The sequence below is a fragment of the Saccopteryx bilineata genome, chromosome 1 (assembly GCF_036850765.1).
Source record: "Saccopteryx bilineata isolate mSacBil1 chromosome 1, mSacBil1_pri_phased_curated, whole genome shotgun sequence".
In the NCBI taxonomy this organism is placed as follows: Eukaryota; Metazoa; Chordata; class Mammalia; order Chiroptera; family Emballonuridae; genus Saccopteryx; species Saccopteryx bilineata.
The window spans coordinates 185,420,297-185,439,317 of NC_089490.1; the positions used below are offsets into that span (position 1 = coordinate 185,420,297).

At 46.2% G+C, this 19,021-nt stretch overlaps 1 protein-coding gene across 2 annotated transcripts in view; it reads right to left on the minus strand.

Annotated features, from left to right (window-relative positions):
• ARHGAP10 (Rho GTPase activating protein 10) overlaps nucleotides 1-19,021 on the minus strand; it is a 294,328-nt gene that overhangs the window by 9,468 nt on the left and 265,839 nt on the right. For both annotated transcript variants that reach the window (XM_066281188.1, XM_066281179.1), the window contains one exon: nucleotides 11,492-11,639. In XM_066281188.1, the coding sequence (XP_066137285.1) occupies nucleotides 11,492-11,639 (148 nt within the window). The remainder of the gene's footprint in view (nucleotides 1-11,491; nucleotides 11,640-19,021) is intronic.

The window sequence follows — 19,021 nt, forward strand, 5'->3', positions numbered from 1 at the left end:
ACTTTTTGGCAGCAAAAAACCCCAACAACAACAACAACAAAAAACATTTCAGAAATGGAGGAGGGAGGTTAGGGCCTCAACTGTTAAAATTCTACACCAGCCCTGGCAGTTTTGCTCAGTGGTAGAGTGTCGGTCTGGCGTGCAGAAGTCCCGAGTTTGATTCCTGGCCAGGGCACACAGGAGAAGCGCCCATCTGCTTCTCCACCCCTCCTCCTCTCCTTCCTCTCTGTCTCTCTTCTTCCCCTCCCGCAGCCGAGGCTCCATTGGAGCAAAGATGGCCTGGGCGCTGGGGATGGCTCCTTGGCCTCTGCCCCAGGTGCTAGAGTGGCTCTGGTTGCAACAGAGCGACCCCCCAGAGGGGCAGAGCATCGCCCCCTGGTGGGCAGAGCGTCGCCCCCTGGTGGATCCCGGTTGGGCGCATGCGGGAGTCTGTCTGACTGTCTCTCCCCGTTTCCAGCTTCAGAAAAATACAAAAAAATAAAATAAATAAATAAAATAAAATTCTACATCAGCTGCAGTCACCAGAGAGCTCCTGCATCAAACAAACATTTCTTGCATAGCACAGACGGGTCAAAGTTCCGGGCAGCGCTAGCAAAACAAGCACCCGATTCCGGGCTGTTGGAGCACTGAGAGTAATTTAAAATTCGAAGGATGCAGACCAGGGAGAACACATGTCAGGGAAAGAAATGACTGCTTCTACGAAGTGATTTAAATGCCCCAAATACCAAGGCATCTGACGGCGGTTAGAAGATGTCAGAGTCAAACCAGAAGTTCACGCTGGAGTGAGAGGTGTTAAAAACCTTGCTCGCCAGATCTCCAGGCAGAGGCTAACACATCAGTGAGATGACCTTCCATTCCAGCCCGAGAAACGCACAGCGTAAGTCTAGAACAGCTGTCTGGGCCAGAGTGTTTGAAAATGTTAATAAAGACAGAAGGAAATAGTGTAGATCTGTATATTACAGGAAATCTCTGTTCAAATAAATGCCACAGTTATTTCTTAAGTGCCAGGGAGGGAGCCTCCCACAGCCAGCACAGTGCTGGTTCCTACTGAGCTGTCGGGGGAGACGGCGGCAGTCACGACAAGAGAGTCACCATACTCCACAGCACTGGGCAAGGAGGCCTTCACTGCCCATAGGAGGGTTCCAAGCAGACCTTGTTTGCTCATCATTCATGGTCTGACAACTACCCACCAGGCCCCATGCTAGGCCCTGGGCACACCCTGGAGACACCCATGGGACCATGGCTTCTGCTCGCTATGAGCACCCAATAAAGTAGATGGAGAATGACAAGCCGATCAGCATAATGCAATGTGGCTTGTGCCACACAGAAGCTTTCCAGGGGCCCTCAGGAGAACAGAGGAGGAAACAGCTGTCACATGGACATCCGGGAAGGCTTTCTGGAGGAGGCAGTGTCTGCCTTCGCCAATGTCCCCATCACTTCTCTACACCCAGGCTGCTGCTGGGCGCAAGTGCACAGTCCAGCACGCTGCCAGCCACGACCCACACACATTCACTCACTTAGTCCCAGCTGGGCCCCTGTCCCGGCCTGTGAGGATGCCAAGAAAGGTCAGAGTGACTTACTAACCTCTGTCTTCATCAAAACACAGCAAATCATCTACGGCAAAGGGGAAAACTACAGATACTAAGTGGATGTCACCATTTTTTTAATGTATGTTCACTACCCCAAGTCCAGTCTTCTTCCATCAATTAAAAAAAAAAAAAAGTTGCACAACGCACGGTAGTGGCATTCTGAATTGGGTCCTGGAATACCAGGAGGATGCAAATAAAATCCCAGTAAAGTCCGAATAAAGTCTGTGAGTCTCAGCATGGTACTGAGGTGGATTTCTTATTTTAAACCAATGCTCCACAGTGCTGTGTGTGTAAGATGTTAACAGCAGCAAAGCTGGGTGAAGGGTTTACAGCTCTTTTTTTAAAATTTTTTTAAACATTTCATGTGCTTTTATTTATTTATTTTTATTTTTATTTATTTATTCATTTTAGTGAATAGAGACAGAGAGAGAGATAGTGACAGAGAGAGAAGGGGGGAGGAGCAGGAAGCATCAACTCCCATATGTGCCTTGACCAGGCAAGCCCAGGGTTTTGAACCGGCGACCTCAGTGTTCCAAGTCGATGCTTGATCCACAGCACCACCCAGGTCAGGCCTATGGGAGCTCATTTATATGTACTACCTTTGTAACTTTTCTGTAAACCTAAGACTCTTTCCAAATAAAATATTTATTTTAACAGTGGGGGTTACCACGAACAACCCCAAACAAACATGTTGATCACCGAAACAGTCAAAGCCTTCTGAAATGACGATCACAAGCATCAAAAAGACTTCTGGCTGGTTCCATGACAAGAAAGAATTCCTGAGGGTCATTTTGACAAAGGCACCAGCACTGCCCATCTGAAAAACAGCCATTAACCCACACTTCTTGAAACTGACTTTTAAGAAACATGGGCTCTTCCAGCTAGGTTGGTTCTGTTTACAGATTAGATCAAGGTCAGCAAACTTGCTCTGTGAAGGGCCAGACAGTAGATATACTGCTCACAAACATGAGGGGATATTTTATGGCTCCATATTGATTTTGAAATATCCCCATGTTTGTGAGCAGTATACATGAGGATCCGCAGCCCAGTCGGTCTCACAAACACCTGGCTCTGCTGTCGCTGTGTCTAAAAAGCAGCCAGAGACATAATACGGGTAACCGGGCGTGTCCCAGTGACGCTGTGCTTATAAAGCTGGTGGCAGTGGGCCCCAGTCTGCTGAGGCCTGAATTAGATGGGCCTGATGTGAATCCATTGGTGGCAGAGCGGGGGAGGTGGGGATAAGGATGATGGCAGGCGCCCCTGGGCTTGAGTCCCCTCTCCCACTCCTCTGGGTTCACGGGCTTGGGGCACGGGCTCCTGTGTGTGCCCTGAGCCGACCTGCACACACCCAGGGCTTCCCCGCAGCAGAACTCTCTCCACCCACTGCACGCGATCACCTCCCCGGCAGGAGGGCGACAGCCCATATAACAAGCTGGCGTGCAAAAGCAATACCTTGTTCATCCTTAAGAATAAAAAATGTCTTTCACAGGAGGAGGGTGGGCAGGGAGAGAAGGGTCCCAAAGGAAGTAAGACCAACACAGATAAGACAGAGCCTTTCAAAGGAGGACTGGGTCCCACCGAACACTCAGTCCCTACCCTGCGGGACGCTCAGACTCCCAGGTGACTTCCCTCCTTAACAAGAAAGGATACCGCCATCCAGCCAGCTTATAACTTACAAAGGTCACTCTGAGGGTGATCATTTCCTTGGGTGTTTGCTATAAAAGAGCTGCCTTGGAATCACATCCGAGCAATCTTTCACCAAGCGTTCCCAGAACCCATCCGTCACCCTTTGGATGATCACTGCGGAATCAAGTAAGAGGGCTGAACTGGAAAGGAACTGTGGCTTCATTTCAGAAAATTATGGGGCTTGAGAGGTCTCTGTGTGGTGGTCCTGCGGAGTAACTGACAGGCAGGCAGCTCGATTCTCCTGGGGACCAGAGCCGCCACCCAAGGTGAGAGCAAGGCTAGAAAACAGGCTGCAGGTCAGAAGGGGGACAGCAGCTCCCAGCGAAAAAAATCCTCCAGTTTCTTACCAAACTCTTTGATGGGTTACCTGTCATGAGAAGTGAGCCAGCCATGCTGCTCAGAATATCCATCCACAGTTGGCAGGTCCCCGTGGGAATGCCAGGCCTCGGCCATGCACTGTTCAGAGGCCCTATTCTCAGAGGCTTCTACAGAGTAAATTCTGACACTGAGAAGCCAGGAGCGGAGCCCCGGGCTGAGTCCTCCTGGAATACCTACAGGAATTTCTGGAAACCACACAACTCCAGGTGACCAGCCGAGGGTTGTGCAGGACTGGAGAGGTCATTTCCCTGAGCTGTTAGTGAGGATTTACCTAGGAGGAACCAGGCAGGCTGGCGAAGCTAAACTAAGAATATCAAGTTAGGTTTTCAGAGGGAAGGACACTCCAAGCAGGTGGCTGCCCCCAGCTCCCTGGGGAATAGGGACTGGGATTTACCGCGTGTGGTTCCTTGAAACCTCACAATAATCCAGAGGGGCGGGGGCTGCCACACCCCTCTCACGGACAGTCTTGCTAAGCCTCGGTTTGTGTGAATAATTTATAGAGGGCCCTCAAGGTTTTAAGAAGAAGAACAAGGCTGCAAAACCAAGCCCCCCTGACTCTAAAATCAGTGCTTTTCCTGTTTAGACCGTCTTCCAACTTGCAGCGAGCTCAGCGAGGGCCCTGCCTGCACTTCAACACTGAGCCAGAGATGGCCAATCCTGCGTGGCGAATGAAAACCAACACCAATAAAAATAAAAGAAAGACAAAACAAGACTCATACGATTATTATTATTATTTTAGTCTTAAGCAGAAGAAAAGCTACTGTAAAATTCAGACAAGTCGCTTTTATTTTGGAAAGTTGACTTTTCACTATGGGGCTTTCATGATCATTCTGGCTTGAAAAGAAAACCTCCAAATTTCAGACCCTGTAGTTACGGCACAGCAAGGGAAGACGTGAATGAGGCCACACGTAAGTGCCAAGGGCACAATAAAAACACCCAAAATATCCTAGCAAGACACAAGGGACGTGCACAGAAAGGCATGAGCATGCAACTTGCACACTTTCTCCACAACATTGGAGAGAAGATTCAAGGAAACACACAGAAGTTGCACCCCCAAAGAAATGAATGTGAACAGACGCGTGTGGTCTGTGGCCAAGTACGTGGGCCGGGTGATCCATGTCAAGGGCTTACCGGAGCCAGGGCGAGACAACTGGGTATCGCTTTACTTATGGAAGATGATGGATGCCGCGCGGTTGCCAAAGATCAAATTTCCAAGTCTGTCAGCTACGTTCCAGAGGAAGACGCCCTCACCCCCAAATCTCAGCCAAAGGTGTTAGATGTTGAATGCGCAGCAACCAGATTCAAGTGTTTATTCCCCAGAGGTAATTATATACCAGGGCCACATGACTTCACGTGGGGCCATGCGCCCTCCGCAGAACAAGGGCGACGACTAGCTGGCAGCCACCGTTATCGCACCGGGTCTCAAAATGGGGGAAACCTATTGTTTGAACAACGTTCCCATGCAAGCCAGCTTCAGTCCCTAGAGTAAAGGAAGTCTAAAGGAACCATGATCACTGGAACTGAGACACCAAACTCCGCTGCTGTCCCTTACAAGTCCCGTGGCTCGGGGCAACTTCCTACCCTCTTTGGGTCTTGGTCTTCCTTCCTCTCTTTAAGAGTAAAGATGTATCCACACCACCGGGTTGATGTGAGGATGGAAATGAAGTGTCATGTAGAAAGCAGCTAAAACACACTCTGCTGGCCACCAGCCATTACAGCTCCATGGTCTGTGATCCTGAGGAATACAATATCAAGTCAAGGCTTCTCTGCAGCCTCTCACCACCAGCCACGGCTCAAGTACAAGCTTCTGCCCCCTGTAGGTCCCCAGTCCTCCCAAAAGGAGGTCCGGAACAGAGCTAACCTCTGAGCAGAACTTGCAAGGCCGCTGTCGGCTCACAGCAAGGCGACACGCTTCTCCTGCCACCGTGGCCCTCTTTTTCCTTACACCTGAGCTCTCTTAGACCTCGAACGTTCTGTACCCACTCAGGGACTCCGCTGCTCACTTAGGTGTGGGAGGCGAACTGGCATCCAAATCGTTCTTCACAGTACCCAGCACCAGAGAGTGTATTCCTCCAAGGCACCAGCTCTACCCAAGAGATCCTGGTCAACACAACCTCCCACATTCCATAACCAGGGCCAATCTGCAGGTGAGCAGAGCAATGGTGCTAATCTTATTAGGTTACATATCTCCATATGAGCCAACAAAGATGCTGGAACTACCTAGAATGGGCAAGTCATTCCTTTGGGTTAAGTATCACCTTCTCCTGATCTCTTTTTAAATCTGTATAGCTTTCTTCCGCTTGTTAAAAAAGCAACACGTATTCATTTTAGTCAGGATAGTAATAAAACAGATGTGCAATCAATCAATCAATTAATCAAAGCCCTGGCCAGTTGGCTCAGTAGTAGAGTGTCAGCCCAGCGTGTGGAAGTCCCAGGTTTGATTCCCTGTCACAGGGCACACAGGAGAAGCACCCATCTGCTTCTCCACCCCTCCCCCTCTTGCAGCCACGGTTTGATTAGAGGGAGTTGGTCCCAGGTGTTGAGGACCGCTTCATGGCCTCCACCTCAGGCACTAAAAAATGGCTCTGGCTGCAATAGAGCAATGATCCAGATGGGCAGAGCATCGCTCCCCAGTGGGCTTGCCAGGTGGATCCGCATGCGGGAGTCTGTCTCTGTCTCCCCTCCTGTCACTAAAAATAAAAATAAAATAAAATAAAAATAATAAAATTTAAAATATAAATTCTTTATTTTCTCTTCAAACAATAATCATAATAAAAGAGGTAAAAATACAAGCCACCAACATACAGGGTGAACTGACATTCCCCGTCCAACGGGGGGTGGGAGAAGTAAGAAGGAGGGGTGGGGTTGAGACACCTCCCAGAAGTGGCGGAGGAGAGGAAAACAGGAAGGGGGGAGGCGAACACAAAGTTTGCTTCTGGCTGCTACCTTATAGTTCCTTGGTATGAGCCAAATTTCACAGATACGTTAAAAATATTTAAGAGGATTTTTTCTTAACTTCAGACAAATTATTCACGGCAGGCTGTAGTATGCTAAGCCACAAATCAAAGTGAAGGGAGGGTACTGTGATATTTCCAAACAAAATTCATCGACTTCCTAAAAAGCTATTAGGGAAGCAACAGTCAAGTAATTTGAGACGCCAAGTAGCTGTCTATGGGAAACCCTCTTTGTCTGCCCAACTGAAAGGAAGCAAGTTCTCTGTTTCATTGACAAGAATAACTACGGCCACCAGAGAGTGCAGACACAGCCTAGGCAGGACATGCACCAGGCTGGAAAGGGGATGGCGACTGTAAGCAGGTAACGTCAAGTCTGCGTAGGCAGGAAGCTGTCGCATACCAGCAGCTCAGGGCACCGCCTGGGACAGATGCGTTAGGAATACCTCAACCTTCAGGATAAACCATGCCAAGCCTCTCATCTGGTAAGAGAGAAGGATTGACTTCCCTCCTGGCCTGCCGGGGTACCAATGTCCCCAGCTACAAAGAGCTATTCTGAGATGCCGCCACCTTGGATGTGGGAACAGACAGACTCAGAGACAGAGAGCAGGCTGACAGCTGTAGGAAGCAGGGAGAGTGGACTGGGAGAGGTAGAGGGATTAAGAAAAAAGAGAGAGAAAAAACTCACGGAGACTTTGTGGTGACTTCCGGGGAAAGGGGGAATTTATTGAATAAATTCAATAAAAAAGGGGGGAAAAAGAAAATTTAAAAAAAGAGGTCTTCCTTTTTCTTCTGAAATCTGAAGAGGAAGCTGATAGCAATATCTGGTATTTCTTAAAAGAGATTTTCTTTTGTGACAGGGAACGTAGAAGGATTACTTGTCAAGGCCCTGCTCCTTCACTTACAACTGAAGAAAACCTGTTTAGAGGAAACGTCTTTATTGGGGGAAAAAATGACTTTGGAACATTTGAAATGCCTTGACCTATGATGTAATGTCCTCTGAGGAGACTGAGTTAGCAATTCTTCACTGGCAACCAAGTCAGTCACCTATCACCTTACCGGGTACACAGGTAATAGCTCCAGATTGACTGGCTGCAACAAATAATACCCACAAGTCATAAACATCAGCAGAAACCCAGGAAATCCAATTCTGTATTGCTTCCGACCTGTCAGCGGCTATGGTTGTATGTACACACTGCCTGTATATCAGGTTCTCGGCTGCTGGACGTTTTCCTCTGCAAATGCGCTCTCCCATGGCTGGGGTCATGGCACCTCTGTACGACAGAGAGGCTGGGGTCCTGGATGTGATCGCATACATTTGGGTTCCATTTTTGAGGACTGGGCAAAAGGCGAGTACGTGTAAGTTTTGGAACCGAGAGTCGCCACCCTGGATTAAAACCAGGCAGCTCAGGTACTGCTTTCTGTTTAAAACCCTGAGTTAAGGTGTTATGACCCCACAGCAAGGTGGATTTTATGAAAAGAGATCTTTATCGGCATTTACTCAGACCCAATGATATTTCATACTGTATAGCTGGTATGTAGAGATAATAGATCAAAAAGAAAAATAACACTACACACTCAATGAAAACTAAATTTACAAAAGCTAAAGAAACAAAAGAAAAAAATGCTATAGAGAAAACGTAAGATTTATTCTATGCAGTTCCAGGAGGAAGAGCTTTTAATGTTTAGAAAGAAGGAATATGGATCAGAAACTAAACATAGTTTTCTAAGAGAGATTCAGTGATATACAGAAAAAAAGATTTCCAAAGGAAAGCTTTCTTTCTACTATGTACATAATAAAATGGGATATAAAATGTTTATTAACATCTATGCCAAGATCACTAAAACGTTCAGAGTAGAAGACCCACTTCCTATCATGAAGGAATTTCTAATCCATCTTAGTGTGAGAGAAAGACTAGATAGTGTTATGAACTGAATGTCTGTGCCCCCCAAAATGTCTAGGTTGAAACCCTACCCCCTACCAGGAACCGGTATGAGGAGATTAGAAGAGGCCATGAGTGGTGTCCTCATGAATGGGATTAGTGTCCTCATAAGTCGCAAAGCCAGCAGTCTGCTAACTGCAAAAGGGCTCTCACCAGAATCTGGCAATCCACCGCCCACAATGGTGGGAAATCAGTTTCTGTTGTTTCTAGGCCACTCAGTCAAAATGTTTTTTTAAAGCAGCCTGAAGACTAAGAGAGACAGACAGGAAGGCTGGCAGAATGAGATCTGATATAGCTATAGGCACACATACAAAAAACTACCAACGCTAAAAGGTTAAGTATTAACTAATACTAGAAGGCAGTATTTCCTAAGGTCAAGCATTGGGTATAGACAGGTAGTATTTAGAATGGTCCTGTAGGCTAGAGACTAGAGAAAGCTTCCTGAAGGTGAAAATGAAATTAGACTCTAAAGACAGGTTCAACTGGTCTTGAGAAAAGGAAGAAAGACATCAGGCAGAGGGAATCGACGTGAGTCACACAGGGGCTTCTTGAAGAAAATACACCATCCTAGAAGAGTTTAAAGGAAAAAAAAAATAGAACAAGATATTACTTCTCCTAGTTATACTCCTCAGACCAGCTGTTTGGAGTCAACACGTGCCTAGAACCCTGCGGGTGGGGGGGGCAGTGTCTGTATCGGGGTTTGCCGAACAGCATCCGGGATCAGGTTAGAAATGCCTGGTTTCAGGCTCCCCTCAACCTAAGTCACCCTGAGGTGGAGCCCAGCTGTGTGGACTTAACAAGCCCACAATGTGATCCTGATAGGCACTCAAGTTCAAGAAGCTCTCCTGACTTAATGATAAACCTGGACTGCAAGATGCTTTCAAGTAAATCCTTTAAGAAACATACCAACAGACTGATGGCGGCCAGAGGGCTGGGGGTTGCGGCACTGGGTGAGAAGGTGAAGGGACTGGGAAGTACAGACTGGCCGCCGCAGAACAGTCACAGGGATGTAGAGCAGAGCCCAGGGAATCCAGTCAGCAACACTAATAACTATGGACGGTGTCAGGCGGGGGAAAACGGGCAGACACTTTGTAAAGAATCTGACTGTGCAACCACTGTGCTAGACACCTGACACCAATACAAAATAACACTGAATGTCAACTGTAATTTAAAAAAAACAAACACATATACAAGAAACAGTCTATATACTTAAGAGAAATGCGGATCTGTAACGCACAGAAAAAATTCAAGTTCTGGATTTTGCGACTTCCTTCAACCACTTACCCCCACCTCCCTTCCTTTTTGGCCTCCTTCTGTGTTGAAGTGCTTTCCATGACATTTTAGAATTCGTATGAATGGGAAACTGGGGAATTCACTCCTCGTTTGACTTATGACCAAAAATATCAAGCCCTTCTTGTTTCAGGCATGGGCGGGTTGCGGATTGAGCACTGGCTATATCGTGGCGCAGAATTCACTTTCCTCCAGAACCGCTATGGAAGAAGGATGCCTCACTAAACCGTTCTCCACTGACTGTGAAAAACGTCTACTGAAAGAAATAATTAAAAGATCTGGGTTTTGCTTTAAACACACACACACACATACACACACACACACACACACACACACACACAAACACCAAAGCCCAAACAAGGAGTGCCCAGGATTACAGATGCTAGGTTCCTATGTAGCCACTGTCAGTTGCTAGAATGATTAAAGAGAAAAGAGTCTAGTAATTCTGGGAAAAAAACTAAAAATGACACACATGTTTGAGTAATATGTAATTTAAATCAACAATACACAGTCCTCAGCATACAGATACACATACAGGACGATCCTGAGGGGAAAATCTCACCTGGAGACCGTGATTCCCTACCTGGAGTTCCACTTTGACTTTCAGTGAGATTTGCAAAGTCTTCAGATCATCCCCAAATTTTAAAAGTCCAAATTCCTCCCAGCCTCTTTTAATACTTAATAAGTTCATAATAATTTCATGTGAATCTAGCAGGAACTATAAAAAGCCAAGTAATGTGAAGAACACTTTCCAATTCCATTTAAAGCCTCAGGAATGCCCAGCTAGGGTTGAATGACACCATTATCTATGATTTATTTTAAGCAATTTTTATTTTTATTTTTAAAAGAATTTTAACTTCAAACATAGGACACCTATATACTCTCACGCTGAATGATAAAAGGAATTTTGGGTGAGATTTGACTGACCAAGTAATTTAATTCCATGAAATTACTAGTGGAGTTCTGTTTTCTTGTTTCTGAGCATGTGTGTGAAATGTGATGCTCTTTTTGATGTCCCTCAGCACCACCCTTCTGCTCGACTCCACAGCCTGGTAGGCACAGAAAGACAACCCCTCATCTCGTCCAACCAGGTCCAGGGGATTTTGTTTGTGTTGTTACCAGTTGTCCTAGCAGAGCTGATGTGTGCGTGCCTGGCACTACCCCAAACGGAGAAGATAAAATCAGATACTTCACCCACCGTCACTTGTGCAGGATGCTCTGGAATGAACAGAGCAGAATGCCAGCATACTGCCCTCAGAAATTCACACAACTAAAATACCATCCTATAGGTCGTTTTCAACAGGCCATTGATCACAATGAACACATTCACGTGTCTCTAAAAAGTCTGCGTAACCTGTGAGAAAACATCCTGAGTAGGACAATAACAGATTTCCTTTGTGCCACCCGACATGGCCACCAACTGAACTTGAAAGAGACTGGAAATAGTGCCCACCCACCCCCTTCCCTACTGGGAACACGGACGCCACTCAGGAAAGGCCTGGTTTTATGGGCCTTTCTCCTGTGGCAGCCCCACTGATTAGAGAACAAAGGTTTGGACATCTAACCGCTTCAGTACCCCCTGGCCACGGAAGCTTCCAAATGAAGGCCACGCCCCCCTCCCCCGCCGCCCTCACCACCAAACGGTAAAACTTACGCAGTGGAAGCCCAGTCCCCATCGGCAACAAGGTGGTTTCTGTCTGGTCCAGGCAGCCCATGGACAGCTGCAGTAGTGAGAGGCGGGGAGGAAAGTGAGTCTAGACTGCTGGTAGGGGTGTCCTCCTTAGAAGGGTTAGGACTGTCACCTAGAGTGGAAAAGAAAAAAAATAAGGCATCAACTTTCAAATGAATACTCAGATGGAAAAACAAAAACAAAACACCACTAATAATTATATGATATCACCTGATTAGTCAATTATATCCAAAATTACATTTACAGTTCTGCCTGAGAGTATCTGGGTGTCCTGCCTTTAAAGATTGTGTGTGTGTGTGTGTGTGTGTGTGTTTAATCAGATATGCTTTAAAAATATCATAGATAGGCCCTGGCCGGTTGGCTCAGCGGTAGAGTGTCAGCCTGGCGTGCGGGGGACCCGAATTCGATTCCCGGCCAGAGCACATAGGAGAAGCGCCCATTTGCTTCTCCACCCCCCCTTCCCCTCTGTCTCTCTCTTCCCCTCCCGCAGCCAAGGCTCCATTGGAGCAAAGATGGCCCGGGCGCTGGGGATGGCTCCTTGGCCTCTGCCCCAGGCGCTAGAGTGGCTCTGGTCGCTGCAGAGCGACGCCCCGGAGGGGCAGAGCATCACCCCCTGGTGGGCAGAGCGTTGCCCCTGGTGGGCATGCCAGGTGGATCCCGGTCGGGCGCATGCAGGAGTCTGTCTGGCTGTCTCTCCCCATTTCCAGCTTCAGAAAAATACAAATATATATATATATATATATATATATATCATAGATAATGTACAGTGAGGTGTGTTTTTCCCATGAGAAAATACAATCATCAAACTCAGATCAAATGGACTACTGAAAGCCTTCATGGTAGCCACGATGACATCCTATCCTACAGGGAGCATACTTATAAATTATAATGATAACCTCAAGCACAATTCAGAGCAGCACACCAGCCCAGCAGGGTCCCACCTGCTAGTCTCGGGTGGTTCTTTAACCCATTGTCAGACACCACTGAGCACTTAATAAATTTAAAAATTCTAAAGGGATCTTGCCTTCTGAACTGGATTACAATTTCACAGCCCAATTCATTAAAATCCCGGACACAGAGAAACTTCCATTTCCCTGTGGACATGACAGAGGATGTTATACAAGAATCAGGCCCCTGTAAGTGACTCCAGTCGATGACCAAACCAAAACTAAAAGGCATTTCTGAAACAGATTGCCTGAATTCTTCATTCACAGAGGACCCTTTCATGAAATAGGCCGAGTATCATTTGTACACATTACGGTGGAACATGCAGAAGATGGAAAAGAGAACCCCTCCCCTCCAGGAGAAGCTGTATCCCTCAAAAGTCATCTTCTCGTGATCACTGTACCCCAGCTCTGACAGACAGCCCTGAACAGCACCCATCATGGCGCGGGGCCCCTTGGCCAGACTGACACTCCCACTAAATGTTACTGTTCCAGGTGCCTTGTAGTGGCATCTGTTAAGATGACACTGTAAATGGTCAGCAAATTGCACCATGAAAGCAGCTCACCCAGAAGGCGGGAGTCCACGCCCTCAGGCACAGATGGTGTCTAGCCAGTACATCTGAGGTGTTTCCTGGGTCCTCAGGCCCAGGTACGAAGCAGGCAGGCAGCCCAGGAACAGCAAGGAATTTGCTCTGAGAAAACCATCTTAGATGGCTTTTGAATCTACTGATAGTAAAGCACAAGAGAAATGCCGGGCTCTGATTAAGCTGGATCCCAAGATGCTCATCGTGAAAAGTGACTGTAAGAAATGAGTCTTATTTAACTCTGACCCAGATTATGACTAAGGCTAAGGGAGAGAAGCTTAGAAACGGAAGTCCAGAAAAGCTGACTTCAGAGAATTTAGACTAGAGATGGTAGTGATGGCCAGAGAAGGAATTCTTTAGGGGGGCCGCTGCAGGCAGATTCTGGTAAGGAGGGGGGCTCTGAGCTTCTCCTTTCATAAGTGTGCTGTCAGGGAGGCTGCAGGTGGGCCAGGGTGGGGAGAGATGGACATGACCTCTGTGGACGGGCCTCCCCCTGGGCTGGTCTTCCCGCAAAGCCTTGCCTGCCCCACAAACGCACAGTACAGTCTAAACTATGGCGTGACTCCTCTTCCAGGAAGCCACCTGCTCTGCAGCCCTTCAGAAGTGTTTAGCTAATCGAAGTCATTTAGCCCCAAATAAAAGGGCCGATTTTCAGAACTGAAACCCAACAATAGGCCATTATGATTTCCTTTTGATGCATTTTTGTGCTGGGATACTGTCCACTTGGCAACAAAGGCTACACCTTCCTTCATGCCTGGATAGCTCCAGTCCTCCTCATTCTCTTCTGCAAAGGAGCCCAAGAACATGGGGCCGGAGCTCCGTTTCGCCAGGTCCCGCCCCCCATGTCCCTTCGTCATTGTGGGTAAGGGCTCCCTCCAAAATTAAGGGCATCGCAAATGGAAGCCCTGCACGCGGTCTAAAGTAAAGTCCTGGACATTTACCTGTGTGACAGCGGCCAATGCAGGGCCTGGCTAAAGTGGCAAAACACAACCAGTTCTGAAGCAGACAGGACCACCTCAACAGAGAGCCAGATGCAAGCAGCCCCGGGCCACGGAGGCTGGACCCCAGCCCCCTGCTCCCCGGCCCTCTCTCCGACTGCAGGGTGGGGCCGAGCAAAGGCAGCAAAGTGGTTTCCGGAACCAGCTTCTTCCCCGACTCACTGCTGCAAGGAGCAGCCTCTCAACGAGCAGCAACGGTGGGGAACCAGAGAGCAAGGGGCTATTGTTCCTTCCTTTCAAAAAATACCTGAACTGTTTTTACAATCAGCTACACCAGCCTGGCAGCAGAGCCTCCAACCCCGCCCCACGCAGACGGACACAGCACAGAATGTCACTCAGCGTATCAAACCATGTGCCGTTAGGAGAACTTCTCTCTTCCTGCCTGCCAAACAGTGGCAATCTGAACCCTCCCGTGCAAACAATGTTGGTGGAAGGACATGTGCAAACTGACCCAATGAAGAGACGCCTCGGTCCACTTTCCCGGGGCACAACACGCCTTTCGCTTTCATTACCCAGGGGTGAGCTTATCTACATGAGCATCGCTGAATTCAAGGGACCCCCAACACCAAGCCCATGAGCATTTAATACCTAGCATGTCTGACACTTTAGTTCACCAAAATCAAGTTCCTACTTTTTACCTAGTAGGAAAATAACACGATTAAAAAAAATTCTATGTTCAATGACTTCCGGAAGGAAGATTTTTCATTGCTGTGAAGCTAACTTGTACTTGAGAATTAAAGTCAGACACTCTCATCCTTTTCCACATTTCAGAGTGTCACACGCCTTCTTTCCTCAGGTGTTACCTTTTAGCAGGCATCTGCAGACAGACAGATCACCTCGGAGGAACAAGGTTGTTTGAGGTAAGCGAACAAAAATGGTGCTGAAGGGCTTTCGTCATGAATAGACTCCAAGACAAGAAAGTCACTAGCAGCGGCAGCACCGCCACCCAGAAGAGAAAATGACTTCCTCACACTACCCGCTCAATCCCCACCTTCTCCACCCCACCTGCCCGCCACCTCTCCTGCCTCTTCTCCTTTCTCAGGATGAGAAGCAGAAATCAACCACTATCATCTAATAGCTTCGTGACCTGCTTTCAGTCCTGATTCTGTTGTGCAGTTCTTGAGGATGGAGAGAGCCAGTGACTCAAGCTTGGTGATCCTTTAAGAACACATTGCAGTGCCGAGCAAATCAAGAGTTGCCAGGAAATACTGACTGTGGACTCACTGCCACGTGAAATACCATGAACACAGAAAGCCAGTGCCCACAGGAGGTAAGTGGGGGAAAGGTCTACAAACTTCAAAGTGCTGTTACAAAATCTGCACACAGCTTCCAGTTTTCTTCCTCTCCCCTTCCAAGCCACCCACATCTCTAATGTTCTGTAGTCAATCAACAAGCATTTCCTGAGCTTCTACTTAGGTAGAAGGCAGACCACAGACACCGAGTTATAAAGGTGAAGAATCAGCCCCTAACCGAAGATGCTCATAGCTTAGTCGAAACAGCAGTCAGATCAAGATAAACAAGCAGAAGGTGATGTAGGCTATAATATGATTGTTATTAAACAGCTTTGAGATCCAAGGTACGGAATTTCTAAAACTGCCAGTGGGGGGGGGGGGGAGAGACATGGGTGCCAGGCAGCAGGAAGAGGAAGGAACGACTGCCAGGCTTTCGAGCAAAGGACTCCTCGTACAGAAAATATTAATATTAAAACTGAAAGCAGAGATATAAGGAAGGTGGTAGTTTTCAAAGCTATGAGTTGTTGGATTTGTCTAGAGAATAAGGTCAGAGGCAGGAAGTAGAAGTATAAAGTAGGGTGAAGAGTTCTGAATATATCAAGGTGCTTGAACGTGTTCTCTGGGCCTTGGGAAATTAGTGCTGAGATTAAGCAGGGAAGTGACATGGTCCAGAGAATGGATGTAGAGGGATTCAGGTATTGCAGTCATGAGAACTCTGTGAATAAAGGTGAAGGGGAAAAGGGGAACTTAAGATGACCCTCAAGTTCTTGGCTTAGGGAACTAGGTAGATAGTACAATTATTCACTGGAATAGGGAATAAAACAAACACACGGGTAGGGTGTGAGAGACAATAACACCAGTTATAGACACCTTGGGCTTGAGGTGTCAATAAAAATCCAGATGAAAATAAGCAGAGGAGAGTTGGATATACACCTTCAGAGCTCAGGAAAGAGATCGGGACAGTTGTATTGACTTGAGGGTTGACATCACTGAACTGGATGGAGACAGCAAAGGAGAAAACGTAGAAAGGTAAGGGAACCTTGGAGAGATTCAGATGTAAGAAGCAGGCTTCTCCTCAAAGCAGTATGGGTGGTGGGGTGGTGGTTACTGTTATTTTAAATACACAGAAGTGTTACGTTACAAATATTTACGACTCACTCAGATAACCCGGTAGATTCTCATAAACATTGGGCAAAAAAGCATGCATGGGGACACGGTTTTCATGACTGCCACCAGACTGCACCATTCAGTCTGATCCTTTTTGACCCTGAGCACATGAGCAAGTGTTTGATTTTCATGGCAGACTAAAACAATCTTCAAAGCCTGACAGAAAATTAGAGCAAGAAGAGAGAACAAGAACTTGATAATTCTACCACTTCTAACAATTTACAGGATGTCTATCGAGTGAGTTGACCTTTTCTGGTTCTAATCATGACCAACTATACGTACTCTCTGTTCATCTTCTGCTCATCTCACTTAAATAGAAGTGCTTTGGCGTGGTTGGAAGGCACAAAGCTTTGAATTTCCCTTCCATTTATTTCATTTCTTCCTTCTGTTCCTCTCAACTATGTTTTCTCACAGTTAAGAAGTCAAGAGATAGTTGCCTCTGAATCCCTTCCCTGCTGATTCCCAGTTATCCAAAAATGTTTGGGCTTGATTTGAAACTACAGAAGGTATCCGCTATTCCTCAGAAACAATCATCTCCACAGCAGCAAAGCTAGTGTATGTCCCCTCTATTACACATCCTGGCTTATGTATTACCAGAAGTAAAGGAGAAAAAGGAAAGGGACAAATAAGAGTAAAGAAAAAAGCAAAATAAATGAATGAATGAACGAACGAATGAAAAGATATCTTTTAGCCGAACTAAATTCTAACAAACTCCACGGGTATGCACTTGTGGTTAACTGAAAGACAGCAGCAGACTACTACTGTGGTTCCACTGATATACAAAAACACCCTTCCCACCAGGTCAAAATAATCACAGAGGCATCTAAGTATCAAACATCTAATCACTGGGATCAGAGAAAGATTTATTGAGAGCAGAGCAATTGCACTTGCGAAACACAGTAACATTTGTACAATAAAAGCCAGACCTCCTCCTACATTACTCAACAACACAATAAAACATTTTTAAAACACTTTAAAAATAAATAAGCTATATCTGTATTTAAAAATGGTTACACATCACTGTGAAACAGAAATGAAAAAGAAATACAGGTTCAGAGGTCAGAAGAAACACAAGCCAAAGGTCTACTGGTTCCAAGGTCTATGGGATCCAAGAGAATCAGTCAAGACCTTTAAGACCAACAGTGTCTTAGTACAATATGTCTACAATACACCAGGCGGGGGCGCTAAAACCAGGCTCTTCATGTGGAAGCAGGGTTTGGGAGACAATCTCCACACTAAATGGAGGCCAAAATTCTCAAACTCCCCACTCACATGGGAAACTGGATTTGACATTCCACCCCTCTCATCCCCAGGGCGGGGAATGTGCAGGAATGAAAAGACCCGGTTCTGAACCAAAGCACCTAGGTCAGCGGTTCTCAACCTGTGGGTTGCAACCGACCCACAGGTTGAGAACCGCTGACCTAGGTGAATCTGGTAGAAGAGCCTCAAGGAGCAAATAGAACTGTAAGGAAAAACAGAAAGAATCAACGATTGTAATTGGAGATTATAACACAGTCCCCTCAGATACGGCCATCAGATAGGAAAAAATGGGAAAGATATATATCCATAACCCATAAACAAAGCTGATCTATTTTATACATACACACACACCTGACACACAGAGTATTTACCAAGGAAGACTTAAGTCTGACAAAGAATCCAAAAAAAAAATAAACATTATGCATACCAGACCAAACATTCTCAAGCCAAAATTGCAAAACATTTCAAACTCAGATGTTAAACTTTCCATATGCTGATAAACTAAATGTGGTTAAAAAGAGAATCAATAAAAACTAAGAAAGATTTGTAAATCAAGACAATAAAAACATTTAGTATCAAAATCTGTGAAACAGCAAAATAAAACCAAAGAGAATTTTATAGCTCAAAAATATTTATAAGGAGCCTCATCTGCAGTGGCATTGTGGGTAAAATACTGACCTGGAACACGGAGGTTGCTGGTTCAAAACCTCAGACTTGCCCGGTCATGGCTCATCCGAGAAGCAACTAAAAGGCGATACTTCCCTCTTCTCCCCCTCCCCCTGTCTCTCCTCTCTCTAAAAATCAATCAATAAGGAATTTATAAGGAAACAAAGAAGGTTCAAAATATTTTTATGCTATGTCTAACTAGACATTGTTCCTACATATAAAGGGCCATGACTGTTTAAACACTAAAATTCAAACAGGGTGAATTCTCAATAAAACTAAAGTTTACTGAAATATATTTGATGTATTATTTAATTTTAGTTTATTCATGAAACAAGGATTACTTGAATTCCATAATTAATATACACAGGCCATTCCGTAAAGTAAAAAGCAAATACTCATCACTATTATTTTTTTTATCTATTGGTATGTAAGACTTTCTGGTGGGGGGAGGGGGAGATCACCCAAATCACAGTGGACATTGATGAGAAAATGTGGTTTAATGTATAAAAACTCATCCTAGGTACAGAGAAATAAATTTCAAACGTGATCTATTTTCCTTTTGCAGGTGGCTTCAATGACAGCAGGTGGGCTCTCTTGGCAGCAGGCAGTGAACAAAGCTGTTCTGATGAACTTCACCCTATGC